The sequence below is a fragment of the Tauraco erythrolophus genome, chromosome 1 (genome assembly GCF_009769465.1).
Source record: "Tauraco erythrolophus isolate bTauEry1 chromosome 1, bTauEry1.pri, whole genome shotgun sequence".
In the NCBI taxonomy this organism is placed as follows: domain Eukaryota; kingdom Metazoa; phylum Chordata; class Aves; order Musophagiformes; family Musophagidae; genus Tauraco; species Tauraco erythrolophus.
In genome coordinates, this window is record NC_141465.1 from 121,903,793 (window position 1) to 121,926,527 (window position 22,735).

Consider the following 22,735-nt stretch of genomic DNA (forward strand, 5'->3'; position numbering starts at 1 on the left):
TGTTCCCTGTAGGATATTCATCTGGTCCAACTGAGATCTCTACAATGTAACTTTCTACATCTAAGCTAGTTATCTAGACTTCTGTGACAGTCAGTGAACAGAAAAATCATTTCCTCTGGGCTATTCATCTCAACTTGAAATAGTCATTAAAATATGTCATACAATGTTTCTGAAAGTGGTTTTTAACTTTCAATTGGCTCTAAAGCAAGTCCAGAGAAGTAACTGAGCTTTAAAAATTGATAATGTAGACGTCCAAGGTAACCAAGGTGAGATGAATACTACTCCTTGTGAACATTCAGGGGAGGCAGATGCCTGATAACAAAGAGCTGTGAATCTACCAGAAAAAAGCCTAACAATATGCAAAAAAAACTATTTATGCTCACAAATGTTTAGCTGAGATATAGAACTATTTCTCTCATGTTAGGTCTAACAGCAAGTTATCTTCTTTTCTTTTCTAGAATGATTACAAGAAATTGTCTATGCAATGCAAGGATTTTGTAGTTGGCCTCCTTGATTTGTGCAGAAATACAGAAGAAGTGGAAGCTATTTTGAACGGTGATGTAGAGATGAGCCATAATAACGGAGAACGTGGTCGCCCCAGCCTTAGCCGCTTAAAACTCGCCATTAAGTACGAAGTTAAAAAAGTAAGAAATTATGTTGATCAAACAAACATGTCATGATAGCAATATTAAATTGTGCTATTATTAAATGTTTATGTTTTGGTGGCCTCTGACACTTAAATGAACTTTTGGGCCCTTCTATACAGTGTATTTTACAAACAGAAGAATCCTTTCCTCAAAAAGCTTGCAGTATGAAAAAGAAGCAAATATTCAAGGTGGATACTGGTCACATTGAATATGAGATCAAATGTGCAGCTATATGCAAAATTTGTAGATACTTATTTTTAGTTTCATCTATTTTTAAAAAAAAAAGATGGAAGAAATTTGCACTACTTCTGCAGCCTGGAAAAGTGTAAGATTGAATAAAAACCAGAAGATAGCATAGCAGTCCTGTGCACTGCATGATAACAGATGTTGACACACATTTTTGTCAAGCTGTTGTGTCTTAGAAAGCCGAGAAAACTTCGTGAAATTGCGTGTCTCACAGAAAATGTATATTTGTCTGTATAGAGAATCAGAGACACAATCTGGGAATGCTAGTACTGTGGTTCTCGCTTCTGAGGGACAGCAGGCTCCAGGCAGTCATCCAGAGTTTTTGTCCCTTCTTTGATTTACTTCCATTTCTCCTGTCAGTTTAGTACTCTGATCTGCATCTGAAAAGTGCTCAGTGAAACCAGCTGAGTTAGTGGCTGGACCAAGACCCTTGAATTACCCAGAAAACTTCTATTGGATATTATAGGTTGTAAAGTTCTGGGTGACATGAGTGTGAACCAGGGAGAAAGGATTTGTCTGATGGAGTTTGTATAACTCAAGGTTAAGATGATACAGCTCAGCAATACACTTCAAAAGCAGGTTGCCCTAAAGTAGAGCTGTATCTCCTGACAGAGCAGCAAGACCTTTGATAAAACTTTTTCTATGTAATGAAATGGATCCTATCAACACTGTGAAAATAAACAATATCTTATTTTAGCAAAGAAAAAAAAGTAGAAAGGGATTTCTGATTCTTAAAAATTCAGTAGGCACTGAATACACAGATCTAATTTATTGGAGAAGAGTTGCAGATTTTTTACAAAAATCAAGTTCATTTCTTTGGGGTAAATCTTAAAACGTTTATAAAACCTTAAACATTTATATGTGAGGAGTATATATGTGTTCATGAAGGAAAGAAAAGAAGAGAACCATTTTGACTGAAGAACATCTACCAGCATATGAACACAAACCTACAAAACACTTGGCAAGCTATGGTCACTAAAGAGAGCAGAAACAACTTCCGAAGAGAAGATATCACACTGACCTTGTCCTTCATAGTATTTAAGTCTCAATCCTTCCTTGAATGTGAACTTTTCTTCAACACTTTCTCTTGCCTGAATGAAGACTTTTTTTGCACCTTCAGCCAGTCATCCTTTAAATACAGAGAACTATTCCTGAAAAAAAATACTGGATTCAGTTGAATTTTTAATTATAATTCCAGGTCTAGACGTAAAAATTTACGGTGACAAGAATCCACTATTCATTAGTATCTACCTTTGTAAGAAGTTTCTTATATTCTCCAGAGGTTTTGACAGAAAAGAAGGTTATAGGCAAAACTTCTTTATTTTGCAGAGTTTGTCCAAAAGGTTCCAGATCCAAGTTATAAATAGTCCTTAGCTGATTTCCTGCGAAAGTGACAGCTGTTTCCTTATACCAGATGAAAAAAAGTGATATTTTCCACATTAGCATGTGAAAATACGGCATATTCTTTCTTTCATAACTGAAAACTATATAGCATCCTTTGCAGAGCAGAAAGACTTTAAGTTTTGAAATTTCTGAAGTAGTAACATGAAAATTATAAATGTCAGAAACAAGTAGAGTTTGCCCAGAAAAAGTTTATGTTTAATTACCCTTAGATCGAAATTAATAGCTTGTGATGGAACACAGTGTCAATAAAATAATAGGTTTTTAAATGAAAGGATTTGTTGTTGCTGATAGCAACATACCACCATGCTGGGAGATTATGCTCATCAAAAAACTTTTTTTTATACCCTTGTTAATACTCCTTTGAATATACGCTGAATTGTTGCTATTCCTACATTCTTAATGAGCTTCATATAACTGCTATTTTAATAAAAGACACTCTGATAGCAATATTATTTTGTCATGCTCCTTTTCTTTGTTACAGTTTGTAGCACATCCAAACTGCCAGCAACAACTTCTCTCAATCTGGTATGAGAATCTGTCCGGTTTACGGCAGCAGACCATGGCAGTGAAGTTTCTGGTTGTTCTCGCAGTTGCAGTAGGACTGCCGTTTCTTTCAATGGCTTACTGGATTGCTCCTTGCAGCAAGGTCAGTCTATGAAATCTTGTAATGGCCCTTAATTAACTCCTGTATCATCTGTGTGTAGATTCCTGCCTGGCAAAGATGAAGGCTAAGTATAAACTGCTGACACGCTTAAATAATACCTCAGAAAAGTGTTATTTTAAAGCTGAGTTAGAATGGAATGGCTGCAGGAGTGCATGTTCTGACAATTCTAATTAAAACAGATAAATGTGTTAAATGCAATGTATATTAAATTAATTACAATCATTGAGCAAGAGTTACCTTGTAGAAATTGTAGTTTAGAAACACTGAGTCAAACTGTTCTTCATTTAGTTGTTGCATTAGTAGGCAGATGCAGAGGATCCTCATTTCCCGTTGATTTAGAGCTAGACTAAGTTCAAGCTCTGGGTTGCTTCCGGTTAACTCAAAGGCAATTTTATTTTTGATGTTTAAAAATTGATAGATAAAAGTCACTGAAATTTGAATGCCAGAAATACAAACAATAAGCATCAGTTTTCTAGAAGTCAAAGTGAACTGTGTTGGGTGCTAAGACTCACTATATTTCAGGAAGTTTTTAAAGCAGACACGTAGCCTTCCCTGCATCCATTTATAATGTGTCACTTGGATTTGCATGCTGCCACTGTATCTGTTTTGGATGATGTATACTACAAAAAGCCTTTCCGCTGAAGATGAGTTGAATCTCTGACCTCTCTGAACTTTGTGTTGAATTTCTGATTTAGTTGGTCCCTATCCACTTTATATGAACACTAGCGGAAAATTTCCATTGAGAGTATGTTACAGGGAACAAACAGGATGCTATAAGAATTATTCAACAGGTTACAGTGTAGCAGCCATGATTTCAGCAGGTCAAATCCTGTGTAAATAAAAGATTCCAGAGGAAAAGGAAGGCTGAAAGAGAGAGCTGAGATCTTTGTGGGGTTGTTTTATTGTTCTCTGAGAGGAAAAAGGTGGACCTTTCTTATTTTGCCGTATTTTTCATTACTTTCAGTCTGGACAATAAAAATCAGGTATATAATTTTCACTTTTCTATATAGTGACTAGGGTTTTTATGAATACTTTTGTCATAAAACACACCTTGAGATTCAACATACTTCAGTAATTGTTTTTCAGCTATAGCAGTGACTTGTCTATTTGTCGTTTTCCTTTTTCAATGATTTATTGGCTCTTGAAGTAATTTTGAATCATTGTACATTCTGAAAAAGCTATTTCAGAGTAGCTTTTTAAAGTCAAGATTCAAGGGACAACATTCTTTAAGGTTTCACTTCCTCTGTAGCTGTTTAATCATCTCATTGTGTGGTTTGTAAGTTGAATGCTTTCGTTTCATTATATTCTGCAAATGTAAAATCCAATGCACCTTTTTCACCAGTTAACATTTCTTATCCTATGCTTCACTCATACTTTAAAATTTGATTCTTCTGTTTTTTGAAGCCAAAAATGTTCACTGTTCACTAATTAATTTAATTCAGGGTGGGATGGCTCCAATACAGAACATAGTCTGTATCAAGAGAGTCTGTTCTGTGTATGAATGGATAGAATTTTATAAATCTTTTCTCCTCCTACTGAGATAAAGTACCCATTCTTTTTCAAGGCTTGGCACTATAGAGCACACTGACAGAGGAGAGAGGAAATACTCACAGTATTTGTGGTGAAAATAACAGCTTGCAGTGGAGTTATTCTGACACATTTCTTTATATTTGCATGCCATGGCTCTGAGAAAGGCAAAAATGTCTTTATAACATTTGCAACATCTCAGTCAGTTACTTGTATAGTTGACCAGTTTCCTCTTTAGGAAAAAGTTAACTTGAGCTTGGATCACAGATAATGAATTGAGACTATCAGATCTGGAAGAAATTTCATAGAAATATGTGGACAAAGTCCTGTTGATTTCCCAGGAATTCACTGGAGTCAGATGCCAAAAGGAATTAAGATTGCCTCTTATTTGAATTTCAGTCAGCAATCCACTTGGAGTCTCCTCAAAGTTTTGTGAACTGTTTGCACTGCATTTCTAATTGGTAATACAGTGTAACTACTACTGACATAATTAACCCAAGACTTCTAGAATACTATTTTATTACATGACATTTTGAAAGAGTAAAACCTTTTTTCAGTTATAGAATCATAGAATCATAGAATGGTTTAGGTTGGAAATGACCTCAAAGATCATCTAGTTCCAACCCCTCTGCCATGGGCAAGGACACCTTCCGCTACACCAGGCTGCTCAAAGCCTCATCCAACCTGGCCTTGAACACTGCCAGGGATGGGGCATCCACAACTTCTCTGGACAAGCTGCCTTATATCCAAGAATCTCTAATGTCTGTGCTGTTCAACTCTAATTAATGGTAGAATTTAGATTTTTAGCTTTATGAATTCATAAGCAGTTCAGTCAGCCTCTGGCCAAGATGAGGGATCTGAATTTTAAATTGAGCCTTCTTTCGTTGTTCCCAGCCACCTGGGCTTGGCATTTCTAAAGAAGAAGCTTGATAAGTCGCTACATGCTTTCTAGAGGCATCTTCTGAGAGTTATACACATTCCTCTTTTGCACTGTGGTAGAGGAAAAGAAATTGAACATTATGTCCAGTATATGAGAAGCTAAGAAATTGTTCTTCCTAAAAAAAGTATATGCATTATCTCTTTTTTGTTATCAGGCCTTTACTCCTTTGTGATAGATGTGCTACCTGGAGTCCTATTTTTCATTTCTTTATCAATCCCATACTCCATAATGTTATAAAACGGATTGTTTCTGCAGAGTCACAAAGGCAGAATAATGTGAATCACTGACTCCAGTTCCAGCGATGTCAGGTGGCCCTATATACAGGCAAATACATGTCAAAGTAACCACAGCATAACTATTGCATATCTTGTCCTAACTCAAACCAACCTATAAAACACTCCAGATTTCTATAGCAAACCAAAGACCATAGCACAGATGATCAGAAACCAGAAAAACAAAACAAAACAAAACAAAACATGAACGCACTTAAATTACAGAAGGAGTTTCCAAGTATTCAGAAGATCACATCCTTGGTCTGTGCAATGGGAGGGAATTTATTATGTCAAAATGCACAGTGAATCATAGAATCATAGAATCATAGAATGGTTAGGGCTGGAAGGGACCTTCAAAGGTCATCTAGTCCAACCCCCCTGCAAGGAACAGGGATATCTCCAACTAGATCAGGTTGCTCAGGGCCTTGTCCAACCTGGCCTTGAACGTCTCCAGGGATGGAGCATCCACCACCTCTCTGGGCAACCTGTTCCAGTGTTCTACCACTCTCATAGTAAAAAATTTTTTCCTAATATCCAACCTGAACCTACCTCCCTCTATTTTAAAACCATTACCCCTTGTCCTATCATAACTGGCCCTCCTGAACAGCCTCTCCCCATCTTTCCTGTAGGCCCCCTTGAGGTACTGGAAGACCGCTATAAGGTCACCCCGGAGCCTCCTCTTCTCCAGGCTGAACAGCCCCAACTCTTTCAGCCTGTCCTCATAGGAAAGGTGCTCCAGCCCTCTTATCATCTTCGTGGCCCTCCTCTGGACCCTCTCCAACTGGTCCATGTCCTTCTTATGTTGGGGGCTCCAGAACTGGACGCAGTACTCCAAGTGAGGTCTCACAAGGGCAGAGTAGAGGGGGAGAATCACCTCCCTCGACCTGCTGGCCACACTCCTCTTGATGCAGCCCAGGACGCGGTTGGCCTTCTGGGCCGCAAGAGCACATTGCCGGCTCATATTGAGCTTCTCGTCCACCAGTACTCCCAAGTCCTTCTCCTCAGGGCTGCTCTCGATCCAATCACCACCCAGTCTGTATTTATGCCTGGGATTGCCACGACCCAGATGTAGGACCTTGCATTTGGCCTGGTTAAACTTCATGAGGTTGGTACGGGCCCACCTCTCCAGCCTGTCAAGGTCCCTCTGGATGGCATCCCTCCCTTCCAGCGTGTCAACGGCACCACACAGCTTGGTGTCATCGGCGAACTTGCTGAGGGTGCACTCCATGCCACTGTCCACGTCACCGACAAAGATGTTGAAGAGGGCCGGGCCCAACACGGACCCCTGAGGGACGCCACTCGTGACCGGTCTCCACTTGGACATTGAGCCGTTGACCACTACTCTCTGAGTGCGGCCATTGAGCCAATTCCTTATCCACCGAGTGGTCCATCCATCAAACCCATGACTCTCTAATTTAGAGAGAAGAATGTCGTGCGGGACAGTGTCAAAAGCTTTGCACAAGTCCAGGTAGATGACATCCATTGGTCGACCCTTGTCCACCGATGCTGTCACCCCATCGTAAAAGGCCACCAAGTTGGTCAGGCACGATCTGCCTTTGGTGAAGCCATGTTGGCTGTCACCCACCACCTCCTTGCTCTCCATGTGCCTTTTTTCTCCAGTGAAAGTGTGGTAACGAAGGACTCTAGCTTATGGAAAAGTCCAAGCTTACAAGATTATGGCCTTGTTTTCACATGTTGCTCTTTCTTTCCCTGATTCGTGTTTTCTGACCAATATTTTCTCCATAAAGAGATTCAGAATTTTAGAAGTATCATTTCAAGATTGTATTGGATCACTGTTGTATGGCAATGTCATAATAAATGCTACCATTTTTGTAATCAATTCAACTGTAGTTAGTCCTGCTTCTCAGTAAAAGTGAGATTTTTCTATATACATGTAAAAAATACTTTTCTGTCTCCTTTGAAGGGGTGGGGAAGCACTAGGAGATCAGTCTTTTAAATTTTACATGTTTTTTTGATGAAGGGATATATTAACATTATCTCCATCAGTATTTTTTCTCATTTTCTGACTATGTCTTTTTCTGGCATCTATCTCCTAAACCATCTTAGTTTGTGAACACAAGAATAATGCATTTGAAAGGACACTGTCAAATGCATTTAAAAAGACACCGTCAAGATACTTTATCATTTTCCAGCTCTGCTTTATTGTGTGTTGTTTATGCCTGTTCCTTCCTAACTTAAAATAAAATCTTTCCCCATGACAATTACCTGCTCTCTTTGTAGTTCACGCAAAATAATTGGTTGTTGAAGCTCATCTTATGCGACTGACGGAATATTTTATTTAATAAAAGGTAAATTGATTTTGTTGTCTGAGAAATGCAATGAATGGCATGGGTTTGCAAAATAATGTGAAGGAGAGAGGATCAAATTTTGCGCCTGCTAATCTTGACAGTGTTCCTTTATCAGTGTCTTCTTCTGACGTTTGTCTGCCTTTCTTAATGTTATCTGTATTTGAGACCTTACCATCTCGTCCTTGGCTGCATCTTCTTGTTCTATGTTTCTGTAGAAGCTGACTGGAAGGACAGCAAAATTCTGACTTTGATATTGAAACAAGTGTAGCAAAAATGTGAATACCAATAGCTTGTTTTTCTGCTCTCCCCTCCCTTTTCCAGACCACAGATTGTTATGTTTCAACTGAGATCTGTGATGCTTACTTTCAATTCTTCCCAAGGAATTTGTGTCAGATACAGAGCCTGTCTTCATCTAAAATAAAGAAGTATTTTTCTGCAACTGCCAACTAAGTGAACAAGCCAAGACTTTTATTATTATTGCAGGATCTCTCAAAAATAAATTAAATAATTACTAAAAGTTCAGTCTTCTGTGAGTTTGTATGGAACTTGTAGGTTTTTGAAGTGTTGCACTAAACCATTTTAAAGTTGTTCTTAGTCATGACAAAGTTGAGCACATTTCCATTAAAGGAGTGAGGAAGGAAATTAAGACACTAAGAACTATAAACATAACCTTTTGAAGCCTCCTGACTTTTTTTAAAAAAGAAAACAAGGTGGGAAAACTGCACAATACCTGTGCTAAATTGAGTATCACGTCAATCAGGAAACAATTCTTTAGTCATAATTCACTCCTGGTGATAATCTAATGCTTTTAATAACTGTCAAAATCTCATTTTCTTGGTTGCCTCGTAAAGATGACTAGCATGTAAGAAATTCAACAGCTATAATAAATTTTTCTCTTGAGTAACTATAAAAGACATATATGGCCCAAAATAATTACAGGATTATTTCAAAACACTGAGTTAAAAATATATATATGGTGAAACTGATCGATTATCCCTCTGAAAATAGCAAATAAGTAGAAACTTTTAAAGCTGAATGTCTGCATGGCACCATAGTATATAAGTTTTTCCAAATATTTGTTCCCGTGTGTTATTGAAATATATATTTATCTGTGTTACTGTTATCTTTATACATTTTTATTTTGGAAGAAGACAATGCAATATCCTTGTGTTTCATAACCTCTGTTGCAGCTGGGGAGGATAATGCGTGGACCATTTATGAAGTTTGTAGCCCATGCAGCCTCTTTCACCATTTTTCTTGGTCTACTTGTCATGAACGCAGCTGACAGATTTGATGGCACCAAACTCCGACCTAATGAAACAACAGGCAATGTAAAACAGCTATTTAGGATGAAAACATCCTGTTTCTCATGGATGGAGATGCTCATTATTTCTTGGGTAATAGGTAAAGATTAATTTTTGCTTAAATTTGTCTTGCTATGATTTCAGTGAGGCTGGACCCAATTTAGTCCTTTGCTCTTAATGTTATGTGTAAAAATTGCAACAAAGGCAGTTTATTCAACTGACTGCATTCCCTCATTGGCCTCGTGTTTCTTACTGGGTGTCAGCAGGATTCACGTGTACCCAGTTAATCACAAACATTCAGGTTAAGGACTTAAATGAAATCTACATCATCTGAATATGAATAAATTCTGATTTATGAATATCAAAGGAAAGTGTTTACCAGTTTTCTGGGGTTTTTTGAGTCAAGCTGTGTCAGCTCCCAAGAAGAAAGTTTTCCACATCATGGGCCAACTGTCCAACTGTCCAACTGTCTCTTTCTGCTAAGATTTTCTTTATTTTGCAAGTATGCCTGCAAAATTAATAGTGTATAGCTGAATGTATTATTGACTAAAGAGAAGCAAGATAATACACCCCTGAACATTCAGCAGTAGATTTTTCCATCCCAACGTAGGGATGAAATCAATACTATGAATAGTGCTCTGAGCTGACCCTTTCAGTTTGGTGATGCAGTACTATTCAGCATGAGAACTTGAGCATAGACTCTCAAAAATATTTTAGCTGTCTGGTTCTTATTTACGAGTCAAATACCATTTATTCTAATGGGGGTTAGATGCCCAAATATTTTAAGGATCTGGATTCTGGTTGTTAGTTAAGTCAGTAATATGGGAGGGTTAAATTCAAGTTAAGTAAAATCTGTTTCCATTCAAGAGCTTATGCATTTAAAATATTTTGCTTTTATGAGCTCTCTGTGATTGAAATTGGAGTCATTTTACACCAAATAATTTTTATAGCTTTAAAAGACATGGACAATCTTTATTTTGTCATAAAGCTGTTAGTAAATTAATATAATTGTGTATTGTAAGAATAATATGGCAGTTAGATTTCCAAATATTTTTTAAACATCCATACTTTCATCTGACAATACAGGAGTAAATAATAATTTCCCAATTTGAAGTTCTAGTTTGCTAATTTAATATATTTATTTCAGTGTCATGCATAAGATGGTTGATGAAAAATTGACTTAGTGCATACAGCATTGAGTTTAATTACTGTAATTAACGTTATAATTGTCCTTAGCTGAAAATGAGGAAAAGTCCCTTCAGACAATTCAATAGGTGCAAAAAATAGTCACGTTAGTCCAATTCAGTTTTTTATTAACTCTCTTTCGAATCCTATAAATGTAGTTCATGATTAAATAAATTTTGTCTTGAGAAGGAAACGGGATTTACTCAATTAAAAGGATGCCATAAATTACTACTGTACTCCTATGTTGTATTATTAAGGGGAATAATTAGGAATCAAACAGATAGCTTTGCCCTGTTGAAGAAGCATTAGGTCTGATTCTTACTTTCATGCTTATTTGTCATATGTATTTGCGAGTTTGGTAAAATAGACCGAGAACGCAGGGAACTCTGCAAATAAGAAAATGTGAGTTCTGCTATTGGTTCTACCACTGCTATACGATCATGCCAGAGCATTTCTGCTCTTTCAGTCTCTTCCCATGTCTGTAACAGATGGTAACGCTCGCATACTGTTCTTCTCTTTGAAAGCTTCTGTAGTTTGCAGGAAAAAGCAGTATGAAAGATTGCTATTATTACTCACTTGGGAAAGAATGTATGCAAATTGGCAGGTTCAAGGATTTTGGTTTGTGTTTTAAATCCCACTGACCAAAAATGCGTTGAGTTTGACTGTGCAATCAAGAGCGTATATCTTACATAATAAAATATCAAATAAAACAAATGTTAAAATAAAAGAACTCACTGTTTTCTCTGTTCTGTCTTATACAGGCATGATATGGTCTGAATGTAAAGAAATTTGGTCTCAAGGTCCAAAGGAATACCTATTTGAATTATGGAATATGCTTGATTTTGGTATGTTAGCAATTTTTGCAGCATCATTCATAGCAAGGTTTATGGCATTTTGGCATGCATCCAGAGCCCAGAACTTCGTTGATGCAAATATGAAAGATCTGACAAGTCCAACACTGGAGCCTAACATAAAATATTACACCTTGGGTGAGTTGATTGCATGTGATTAAGATTTACTTCTTGGGCCAAGACAAATTGATTTTCTATTAATAAGTTTTCAATACTTAGTTCTACAATGCACTGCTTAAGAAATTCCCACTCCTCTTTCTCATCTCTACTATTCGATTACAGTTCCCTTGTCTATGCTCATACATCTCTTCAGGGACTGTTCTAGACAACAGGCACTGAAATGTTCTAAGATCAAAATAACCCCACTGTCACCGCACGCCTTTTCAAGATAATTTTAATCCAGGTCATTCCATCTGTTCAATGACACAATGCTGCCCTGCGAACAGTCGTGTTGGGGCGTCTGTGAGCTGTAACGCAGGGACAGAACTAATCAATGAGAAGCAGGAACTTCCTAAACCTGCTTTGCCAGCGTAACCAACATATCTTTCATATATTCTTTGCTCAGAGACTCTGTTCCATTACTTTAATATTTCTCAATCCACTCTCTTTGCCAGTAAAAGATACAAATGTTAATGAACTTGCTTGGCATATAAGAGAAGTGACTAGAAGTTATTTTGCGCAAATAAGAAAAAATTGAGCTCTGTTTACTTGTGTCCACTCCCAACACCACAACATCTCTCTTCTCTTTATTAGAAGTGTTTTTTCTAGGTCCTGAATTGCATCAGTTTCTCTCTCTATTCTATGCCTAAAATACTTTTTCTGATAAGGCTGCATTTCTTCATTATCCAGGCTGTAGAAAAAGCAGAGCAATTAATGTATATATTCTGAAACCCATTAAATTGTAGTCTTCTAAAGTTTACTGGAAAGTTATGAAATTCACAGAAGTTATAAAAGTAATGAGTTAAATATTAATTCAGTTTTCAGTAACACCCACTTGAACAATTTGCAAATAGGGACTGTTGTTTATGTTCACAGTTTCTGGGTATGACAAGCACGAGTCTTGTAACTCATTTATGCTATGTAATAGTGATCTAGCAAGGCAGTTTCTGTTGACATCAGTTGGGAGTTGTGACTTCATTATGCACTTAAGGAGAGTTGAGCCTTTTTTTAGCATATGCGTGTACACCGAAGTCTGTTTGGAGGACATCTATGTATGGTCATACTAACATGGATAATATTAATAGTGAATATTTAATGCCACAGGTTTTATCATAGGCTAGCAAACATAACTTGATGGACATCAGGTTGAACATGGGCCAAAAATGGGCCCTTGTAGCAAAGAAGGACAATGGAATCCTGGGCTGCATTAGACAGAGTATTGCCAACAGGTCGAGGAAGGTGATCCTTCCCCTCTACTCAGCACTGGTGAGCCCATGCCTGGAACAGTGTCCTGTTCTAGATTCCCCGGCATAAGACAGACATGGACATACTGAAGAGAGTCCAGCAAAGTGCCAGAAAGATAATGAAATGACTGGAGCATCTCTTCTGTAAGGAAGGCTGAGAGAGCTGGAACTGTTCAGCCTTGAGAAGAGAAGGCTCAGGAAGGATCTCATCAATGTATATAAATACCTGAAGGGAAGGTGCAAAGAGGATGGAGCCAGGAACCTTTTAGTGCCTAGTGCCAGGACCAGAGGCAATGGGCACAAGCTGAAACACAGGAGATTCCCTCTGAACATCAGGAAACACTTTCACTGTGAATGTCACCAATCACTGGCACAGGTTGCCCAGGGAGGTTGTGGAGTCTCCATCCATGGAGATATTCAAAAGCCATCTAGACATGGCTGAGGTAGCTGGTTTAGTCTGGAGAAGAGGAGGCTCGAGGGGACCCTATGACTCTCTACAATTACCGTAAGCGAAGTTGTAGGGAGATGAGGGTTGGTCTCTTCTCCCACATTATGAATGACAGGACGAGAGGGAATGGCCTCAAGTTACACCAGGGGAAATTTAGGTTAGATATCAGGAAAAATTTTTTTACAGAGAGAGTTGTGAAGTATTGGAACAGGCTGCCCAGGTAAGTGGTAGAGTCCCCATCCTTGGAGGTGTTTAAAAACCGTGTGGATTTGGTGTTGAGCAACATGGTTTAGGGCCCCTGACAGTGCAGGGTGAATGGTTGGACTCAATGATCTTGAGGGTCTCTTCCAACCAGATGATTCTATGATTCTATTGTCTGGGGCAACCAGCTCTAGGTGGCCCTTCTGTAGCAGGGAAGTTGGGCCAGATGACCTCTAGAGGTCACTTCCCACCTCAAGCTTTCTGTGATAATGCAGCTCATCTGGAAACCTGAAAGACATCTGGCTATTAGCCCATACTGAAACATGTGCCGTCTTTGATTTTAGTTATCTGTGAAATCTGAGGTAAAGTTAACACAGATATGTCTGCTTACGCAAAATGCACGGTATTTTGCTAGACAGACGTTTTGGCGTTTGAACATAGTGTGTAGTAGGCTTTACAGTGAGGAGCTCAATACACAAAAGAATATGTACATACCTGCAAGAAACCCACAGCAGCTAACAAGGCCATGGATATGAGATAACTGAGCCTTGTTATGCCTAAACCCGGAGTCGTTCATTACTTTCTCATGTTACATGAATAATGGCGTGGCAGCAAGTTCCTTGAAAAATACCATTTTCTGCTGTATGTAAGGATGTTTTGAATAATACTCAGCATTACTGGGCATGGATATATTATAAAGTTGTACAAACAACTGACTTTTTATTAAACGGTTATTTGTTAGTTAACAGCTCAAATTAGTATTTTTCCAAATTCCAGTGACTACCTTCATTGCAGTATAAATTATTCGTTTCATTTTCTGGCATTTACAGTAGAGTAAACATAGATGACAACACTCTGCTGGGAGGTAGGAAACCTATCCCACGTTAACCTCTTCTCTTTGCCTGAAGCAAAACAGTGAATTGAATTTAAGCCTCCCACCTCATGGGAGAATGCCTTAATCTCCAGCTAGAAAGTATTCTGAATGGTATTGCTTTGGATTTCTCCTTCTGACACTTTTCTATAAATATTTCTTTAAGTACAGGTTTGAACCTGAATGCTCCCCTCTTCAGTTGAATGTGTTCCCTGTCAAACAGCAGTGTCAGGGTGTCACGTTCGCTCATGATCCAAAGAATGTTTAAGTAATTCACACAAGTGGATTAGCTTCAACAGAAGAGATTGATAGAAATGATGATAGGAAAGGTGATGGAAGTGAGTGTTTGGTGTATGCCAGGAAAGGGGCCTTACCATTTCACTATGAGTAAAAAGATGGAGTAGATAGAAAAAAATAGAGAAACATTATTGTTCCCACAGTTTTGGAGTTGGGGATGGCATTTAATGTTCCATATCCCCACATCGAAACAGTTCATTTTGGATATCTCAAATCACATTTCTAATTAATGTATTTGGTTTTCATCACCTGACCCTGTAAGCTGTGTTTTACATAAATTCTCTAATAGACTGGGATTGAACACCCAAAAAGTTACTTCAGTGATGTTACAGCCCACTTTTATACTCAACGGAGATCCAATCAGTACAGTCAATGGAGCTGTGAAATGGTTTTAGTGCTACCTGGCTCAATTCAATTGGCCAAACACAAGTGACTAGTGCTGTTTGAGTCGCCCAGGGTTTGCTCCATCTCCTCCAGCTGCTGTTCCAAAAAGAGCTCCCATGGATCTAGGCATCTCAAATGGCAATGGATGTCTTTGTTCAGGTGTCTGAAGCAAGCCCCAAGTGCTCTTTAGGCTGCAGTGACTATACTTCTCATGTGGATAGCTGTCTGTGGACATCTTAATCTCAAACTGAATCCCACTCATGATTTCTTCTTATTAAAGATTACACTTCTGATGAATGTGTAAAAAGAAAACAGTAAAACATAAACATAAGTAAAAAAGTAAAACACTTCCCCAGCCATTGCGTAGTAGATGGAATAATATCCCACTTCTGATTCATTCTTAACAAAATATCTTCCTTTCTTTCACTTTCATTTCTAGCAGCATCTTCATGTAAGACATTCGCTGAGCGCTGTGAAGTAGTGGGCAACTGCTGGCTCTATTTGAGCAGTCGTACTTGGCACATGGAAGCCCAAGTAATTAACTAAGTATTCACAGCTCTCAGTGAGAAAATTGGTTTTCCGTGTGTCTTGTTTGAGTTCGAAAGGGTAAAAATTAACTGCTTCTTACTTTTAGGCAACAAAGTCTTAGAATTTTTCTCCGAGTGAAAATTGCTGAAAATTCATGATGCAACGTACAATAAAAAACAACAAAACCATTAAGACTGCGTCTTATCTGTTCCAAATTTGCATGGCACCATTGCATTCAATTCCAGTTTACACTGAATAGGTCATTGTTACTCACCGAGAGTACTTCACTGAACAGCCTAAGGTGGACTTTGAAATACTGACCAAAATTCTCATCTTTTGTTTCTAGCCAGAATAAACTGGGATCCGTCTGATCCTCAGATCATATCTGAAGGCCTGTATGCAATTGCAGTAGTATTAAGTTTCTCCAGAATAGCCTACATCCTACCAGCTAATGAAAGCTTTGGACCACTGCAAATATCACTTGGCAGAACTGTGAAAGACATCTTCAAGTTCATGGTGATATTTATCATGGTGTTTGTGGCTTTCATGATAGGAATGTTTAATCTCTATTCCTACTATCTGGGGGCAAAACAAAATGAAGCATTCACAACGTAAGTAAAACTGATTAAGCTGTAATGATTGTGGGCTATTTTTATGGAAAATTGCTCGCTTACATTGTATGTATTAAGTTTGCTAATTGTTTTATAAGGCTTGCATCTCTTAAAAATTTCGTCGTCTTGGACTAGGTAGTAATTTTCTCTCATGTTCTAGTGTTTAAAGTATGTATTTGAAATCAGAGGATGAGCTCTTGATCACAACAATACTATGATAAATCAGGAAAGACAGGCTAGGAAGGTGGGATATAGTTGCCTTTTACGTGAGAGAGCAGCAGGAATGCCTGTTCCTCTGCCTAGGGATGGATGATGAGCCAGTGAGAGCTTATACGTCAGGATTAAAGAACAGAACAACATGGGTGATGTTGCAGTGAATGTCCACTAAGGAATGCCTGATCAGGAAAATTAAGTGAACGAGGTCTTCTTCAGACAGCTGGAAGAAACCTCACACTTGCTGGCCCTAGTCCTCATGGGGATTTTTAACCACCCTCATACCTCCTGGAGGAGCAAGACATTAGGGCACAAGCAGTCCAGGAGGTTTCAAGAGGGCATTGCCCATAACTTCCTGACATAGATGATGGAGGAGCTGATGCAGAGAGGAGCTTTGTGACACCTGGCTTTTACAGACAAGGAAGAACTTGTTGGGTATGCGAAGACTGAGAGCAGCCTTGGCTGGCCACGAGATGGTGGAGTTCAGGTTCCTGAGAAGAAGGAACAAGGTGAATAGCTGGACCACGACCCTGGACTTCAGGAGAGCAAACTTTGGGCTGTTCAGGGAAGAATCTCATAGGATAAGGCCCCAAAGAGAAGGGCAGTCTGGGGAAGCTGCTTGATTTTCAAGAATTGTCTTTCAAATGCTCAAGGTTGGTCCATCTCAATGGGCAGGAAATCAAAGAAAGGAGGCCTGTATAGGTGAACAGAAGAGGCCAGCTGGTTGTGATGCCACTCAGAAGGACCTCAACAGGCTGGAGAAATGGGCCGACAGGGTTCTCGTGAAGTTCAATGGAGGAAAATGCCATGTCCTGCCCCTGGGGAGGAATAACCTCAGGCACCAGGACAGGCTGGGGCTGACCAGCTGGAAGACAGCTTGGCAGAAGAGGACCTGGGGTTGGGTCCTGATGGACCCCAAGTTGACCATGAGCCAGCAGTGTGCCCTCGTGGCAAAGCAGCCCAACAGCCTCCTGCACTACGTTGGGCTGGGGAGACTCATAACAAACCAGAAGTACCTCAGACCCCTCACACAGCGCTGGACATCCCTCGGATGACCGGGCAGTGCAGCCTGTAAAAGTGCTGCGTGCACAGGGATTGTTCCCTTGTTCAGGGGTTTCGGGACATGGGCTGGGTCAGACCCTGGACGTGCAGGACAGCATCCTGCCTGTGCGGGCAGTCGGCACCGGTACTTCAGAGCGGAGCAGCTCCCTGCGGCATGTGGGAACAAGGCTGGTTCCGCCATCAAGTGCCGCAGTCATCTGGAATTGAAGCAGCCTAATCACTGCAGTGTGATACACATTATAATGTATTTGCAATTTAATTCAGACAATTGTATACATTCTTACTACTCAAAAAAAAAAAATAATTAATCCCTCTTTTAAGCTTTGGCTCTCCACAGTTTCCAATGGCAATAATGTGTTCCATCTTGAGAAGAGAAAGTAGACTCTTTTTTTTTTGACTCTTTATATCCTTGACTGTTCTTTTTTTCTTCTCCCACCATAGGAATAGAAATTCTGAATTTATTCTTTCTGTCAAGAGTTATTTAGTCTACATTTGTCATGCCTCTCATTTCTAGTTGTGATTTTAAGATAAATCACTTCAGTGGAAACTCATTCTTTTCCATGCTCTGTAGCCCTTGCTCACTTAATTTCTGGCTGTCATGATATTCAAGCTGTAGCTGTTATGAAGTGTACTCAGCCAGGAAGCAAACTTGGCCAAGAGGGAAAGATTTGTTACTACTTTTTTAGTATTATTAGTTCACACAATAGATAAAGTACCTAAAACTAAAACTCTCAGATGGAATACTGATAAAATATTATAAGCAGAGAAGTAAATTCATGGCTAAAAATTAGAAATTTATTTTAAATTTTTTTCTTAACAATAACTTAATAAAATCTAAAATATACTTTGCAATGCTACTGCATTTTTGGACATGGGGAACTGAGAACTCTTCATCGAAGCAAGAGAGAGTATGTCTTCAAACAGGTGGAGATAGATAGGAAAAGATACCTCAGATATTTGGACTTATGTTTGTGTGTGTGTATATATATCTCTAAACTGATTAACAGGAAATACATATATTTAAATGAACTAGCCTGAAAAAAAAATCAGTATCCCCACACCATGGCTTATTATCTTTACCCTGGCTTTGTGGAATAGTGAAAACTCAACTGGAGGATTATGGTCTGTGAGACTCATTTTTGGAAAAATGCTGATTTGCATTCAGATATCTTGTCTTCTTCAGTTTCAGAATGTTAGCCGTATTAATGGTGAAATAATTAGTACTAAGGGAACTAATGGTGCACTTAAAGTATTTGCAGGTTATTTTGTTATTTACATTCACCTTACCAAGTGTGTAGCATGTAGATTAAAGTAGTTAACAACTGAATCATTGTAATATTCTTTGGAGAATGTATATATAATTCTTAAACTGAATCAGATGGTTTTATTGTCAGTCCTAAATATTGGGAATCTTATATTATGAAACAGCCTGTACCTATGAAACTAGATAGTCTACTTGTTCTGCATAATATCACTATGGCAGAGTTCTACATTATGATGATGGAAAAAATTGTATACTGTATAAAGTGGTAACTGGCAATTTTTACAATAGGAATATGCAGCTTTTCTTCAGTAACATTTGGATGTGTTCAATTTCTCCTTTTAGTGTTGAAGAAAGTTTCAAGACATTGTTCTGGGCTATATTTGGACTCTCAGAAGTTAAATCAGTTGTCATCAATTATAAACACAAATTTATTGAAAATATTGGTTATGTCCTTTATGGAGTCTATAATGTTACCATGGTAATTGTTTTACTGAACATGCTTATCGCAATGATCAACAGTTCATTCCAGGAAATTGAGGTAAAAATTCCATTTGTGATCAAATGTCACTACATTTACTGTTATAACTAATTGTCTAAATCTCCTGGAGAATTTCCTTCTTGACATCTTATTTAAGAAAAATAACACATAGGCTTTTGGAATATATTAGGACAAAATATTAATTCTATTTTTATTATAAAATACCTGGAAATTACTCAGCTGCATGTGCTTGCAAGAGTAAGAATTAGACTGGACTAAGAAACTGCTGTTGAACTGTGTTATATTCCAGAAGAGGATGGGCTACCTTGTGTGACTTTGTGAATCTTTCATTTGCCTCATTTGTAGTTATTATTTGAGTAGTGTCCTTCTTGCTGCAAGGATGTTCTCGTTCCTATGCCTTGACCTTGCACGCAAGTCTGTAACATGCTGTTTTCTTCTTTTATGTAAACAACTGTTGCTCTGGTCCTCTGCAGTGAACACAGCTTTGCTTGACAAAGTAATCAGCAGGGCTACTGAAAATCAGCATGAACTTTTGCATGCCATGGAAAACAAAGGGCTAAATCGTTATCGTGGTTTAGAAAAAAAGGAAGCAGATCTACAGGAGCTAGGCCATCCCAGCATTTCCCAGGTGACACCATTGCCACAAAGCAGAAGACTCAGGTTGTTTGACACTGCTCTGGTCCCAGGTTTTGGTGTCTGATTTGGGGCTGTAGCATTGTCTAGCTTGAGCAAGAGCAACACACGTTCTCTAGGGAGGTTCAGATTCTTCTGACTCAAGAGGCCACAGAGCAAACTATCAGGTTCAGAGCAATAAAAACGAGGCTATTACTGGAGTAACCAACGTTTAAATCAAATCCACTTTGTTCTTCTGTAATTGCATTATTTTAAATGGATTAATAAGAAAAGTTCCATTCATTGGATTTTTTTTTTCACAGATTATAAACAAGTTCTTGATCTGTTTGAGATTAACTTCAGGCAATTACATTCAACACACAAATAAAGTTTAACTAGAGCATCTTCAATAGTTAAGGTGGTGTTAACAGCGTATTAACAGCCCCATTTCTGTTTTACAGGATGATGCTGATGTAGAATGGAAATTTGCAAGGGCTAAACTTTGGTTTTCTTACTTTGAAGAAGGAAGAACTCTCCCAGTACCCTTCAATTTAGTGCCAAGCCCAAAATCTTTGCTGTATCTCCTACTCAGAATCAAAAAATGGATTTCTAAGCCATTTCTGTGCCAAAAGAAAAGCTTCCAGGAAGATGCAGAGATGAACAAGGTAGATGTATAGTGTGTATATTGACTGCTAATTTTAAAAGTAAAACCAATTTTAACTTCATTTTTCTTGTTCACCTGTTTTTCTGATGAATTTCCCAGCATACTTAGTCCATACAGAAGTCAGTCACTATGTACAGGCTGAAATTCTTTCTTCATTTTTTAATAGAAATATTATTCTATATCTGTAATCAGTAAAGTTGAAAAATATCGTTTTAGATTTACTGTTCCTCCTGCTTCTTGTCACAGAATCAGACAATAATTTAGGTCAGGACTTCAGGAGGTCTCTGGTCCAATCTGCTCATGAGGGTCAACTCTGAGATCAGGCCAAGTTGTTCAGGACTTCATCCAGTCATGTCTTGAAAACCTCCAAGGACGGAGACTGCACAAGCTCTATGGGCAGCATGTACCACCATCTGACTGTCCCTCATGGGGAAAAAGTTGCTTCTTCCACCTCTTGTTTGGATTTGTCCATTGCCTCTCATCCTCCTATCGTGCAGCACTGAGAAGAGCCCAGCTGCATCTCCTCAGTGACCTTCCTGTACACACTGGGGGCTCACGTATGCCTGAAGCCATCTCCACTTCAGGTTGAACAAGCCCAGATTCCTCAGTGTCTCTCACAGGGCAAGTGCTCCAGCCCCAGACATCTTGGTGACCATCTGCTGAACTTGCTGCAGTTTTTTGACATCTTTCTCACTGTCCCTCAAGTCCCCCAGGTCCTTTTCTGCAGAGCTGCTCGCTCTGTTGTTGAAGGAGTTGTTCCTTCCCATTTGTCCCTATTGAAACTCACAGGGTTCCTGTCAGTCTCATCTTCCTGGATGGCATCCCTGTCCTCAAATCTATCAGCTGTCCCCTGCCAAATTTGGCTTCATCTGCAAACTTGGCAGGAGTGCGCCCCAACACCTCTGATACCTGATGATTGACGAAGATGTTTAAAAGGGCAAGTCTCAGGACAAGGCCCCTGTACTACCCTCTAAGCACAACCATCCAGCCAGGTTTTTGCCCGTCTGGTTGTCCACCCATCCAGGCAGTAACATCCTAATGTGGGTACAAGAATGTTCTAGGATACACTGTTAAAACCCGTGCAAAAGCCAAGATAGATGACATCTCCAGCTCTCCTCTCATCTGTAAATCCAGTCATTTTGTCTCAGAAGGCCGTCTGGATGGTCAGACAGGTTTTACTCTTCATAAACCCACACTTACTGTTCCCAGTCACCGTTTGCTCTTCTATGTGCACAGAAGTGTGCTCTAAGAGGGCTCAATCCATTATTTTCCCATGTACCAAAGTAAGCTTCAGTGGCCTGTGGTTCTCCAGATCATTATTTTTGGCCTCTTTTGAAAACGGGTTTGACATTTGTCTTTCTTCAGCTTTTGGGGACCTCTCCCAATCTCCATGATCTTTCAAAGATGATAGCATGTTTGCAAGGACTTCATCTGCTCTCTCAGCACACGTGGATGCAACTCTTTGGGTCCAATGGACTTTCTGGGGTCAAGTTCTTTCAAGTAACCCCTGACTTAATCTTCCTGCATGACCGGTTGTTCTCCTCCTCAAATCCCTTCGCTAAGCATAGAGGCCATGCAAACCGTTGGTGAAGCAGAGAAGGCATCGAGTCCCTCAACCTTACCTGAGTCCACTGTCACTAAATCCCCTGTCCCACTGAGAAACAGGCCCACATTTTCCTTGTTCAGCCTTACCCTGCTACTGTAGCAGTAGAAGCTCTTGTTACTCTTGCAAATGTCAACTTAAGGTGAGTTTTGGCTTTCATCCCACCACCCTCACATGCCTGGGCAGAGTTTCTAAATTCCCTCTTTGTAAACTGTCTCTGCTTCATGCAGCCTGCTTTTCTTGTAAAGCATTCTATTATCTGTTTTATTTACACGACAAGTAGAGCAAAAAGCACTTGAGTTAATTCATTGCTGTATCTCATGGGCTTATTTAAAGCATTTATAGTCAGTCTGTTTTCCTGCAGTGTCTTGGTGTAAATTAAATTAATTGCTTTAGGAGAACGTGAGGCATAGCACGTGGTGTTAGGTGGTACTGGAAGTGTAAAGTCTAGCACTGTTGTAACACGTTAGGGAAGAAGAGCTTTGCAACAGAACTCATCAGACTTTGTGAGTAGAAAGGTGAGCATACGGTAACAGTTACACAAAAAAGGAAATTATAGGTTTGTCATAGTGGCAGAATCAGATGTGTCAATTATGGAACTTTTTAATGTGGAAGGATCTTTGTTAAATTAATAGGCAATAGTCTGAGCAGAGGCCTTCAAGGTTAGGAGTTCCTGCATCTCTAGTCAAGAGTCAATAGACTGGGGGTAAGCAGAGAAATTACATG

General features: G+C 39.1%; 1 protein-coding gene across 3 annotated transcripts in view; it reads left to right on the plus strand.

Moving 5' to 3' along the window:
* Positions 1–22,735, plus strand: part of TRPC6 (transient receptor potential cation channel subfamily C member 6) — a 114,931-nt gene that overhangs the window by 83,027 nt on the left and 9,169 nt on the right. The window contains exons 4-11 of one of the 3 annotated variants that reach the window (XM_086613846.1): positions 459–644; positions 2,779–2,943; positions 9,200–9,413; positions 11,260–11,487; positions 15,828–16,092; positions 18,974–19,169; positions 20,204–20,413; positions 22,652–22,678. In XM_086613846.1, the coding sequence (XP_086469972.1) occupies positions 459–644; positions 2,779–2,943; positions 9,200–9,413; positions 11,260–11,487; positions 15,828–16,092; positions 18,974–19,169; positions 20,204–20,413; positions 22,652–22,678 (1,491 nt within the window). The remainder of the gene's footprint in view (positions 1–458; positions 645–2,778; positions 2,944–9,199; positions 9,414–11,259; positions 11,488–15,827; positions 16,093–18,973; positions 19,170–20,203; positions 20,414–22,651; positions 22,679–22,735) is intronic. The other 2 variants (XM_086613854.1, XM_086613862.1) reach the window with 2 other exon arrangements.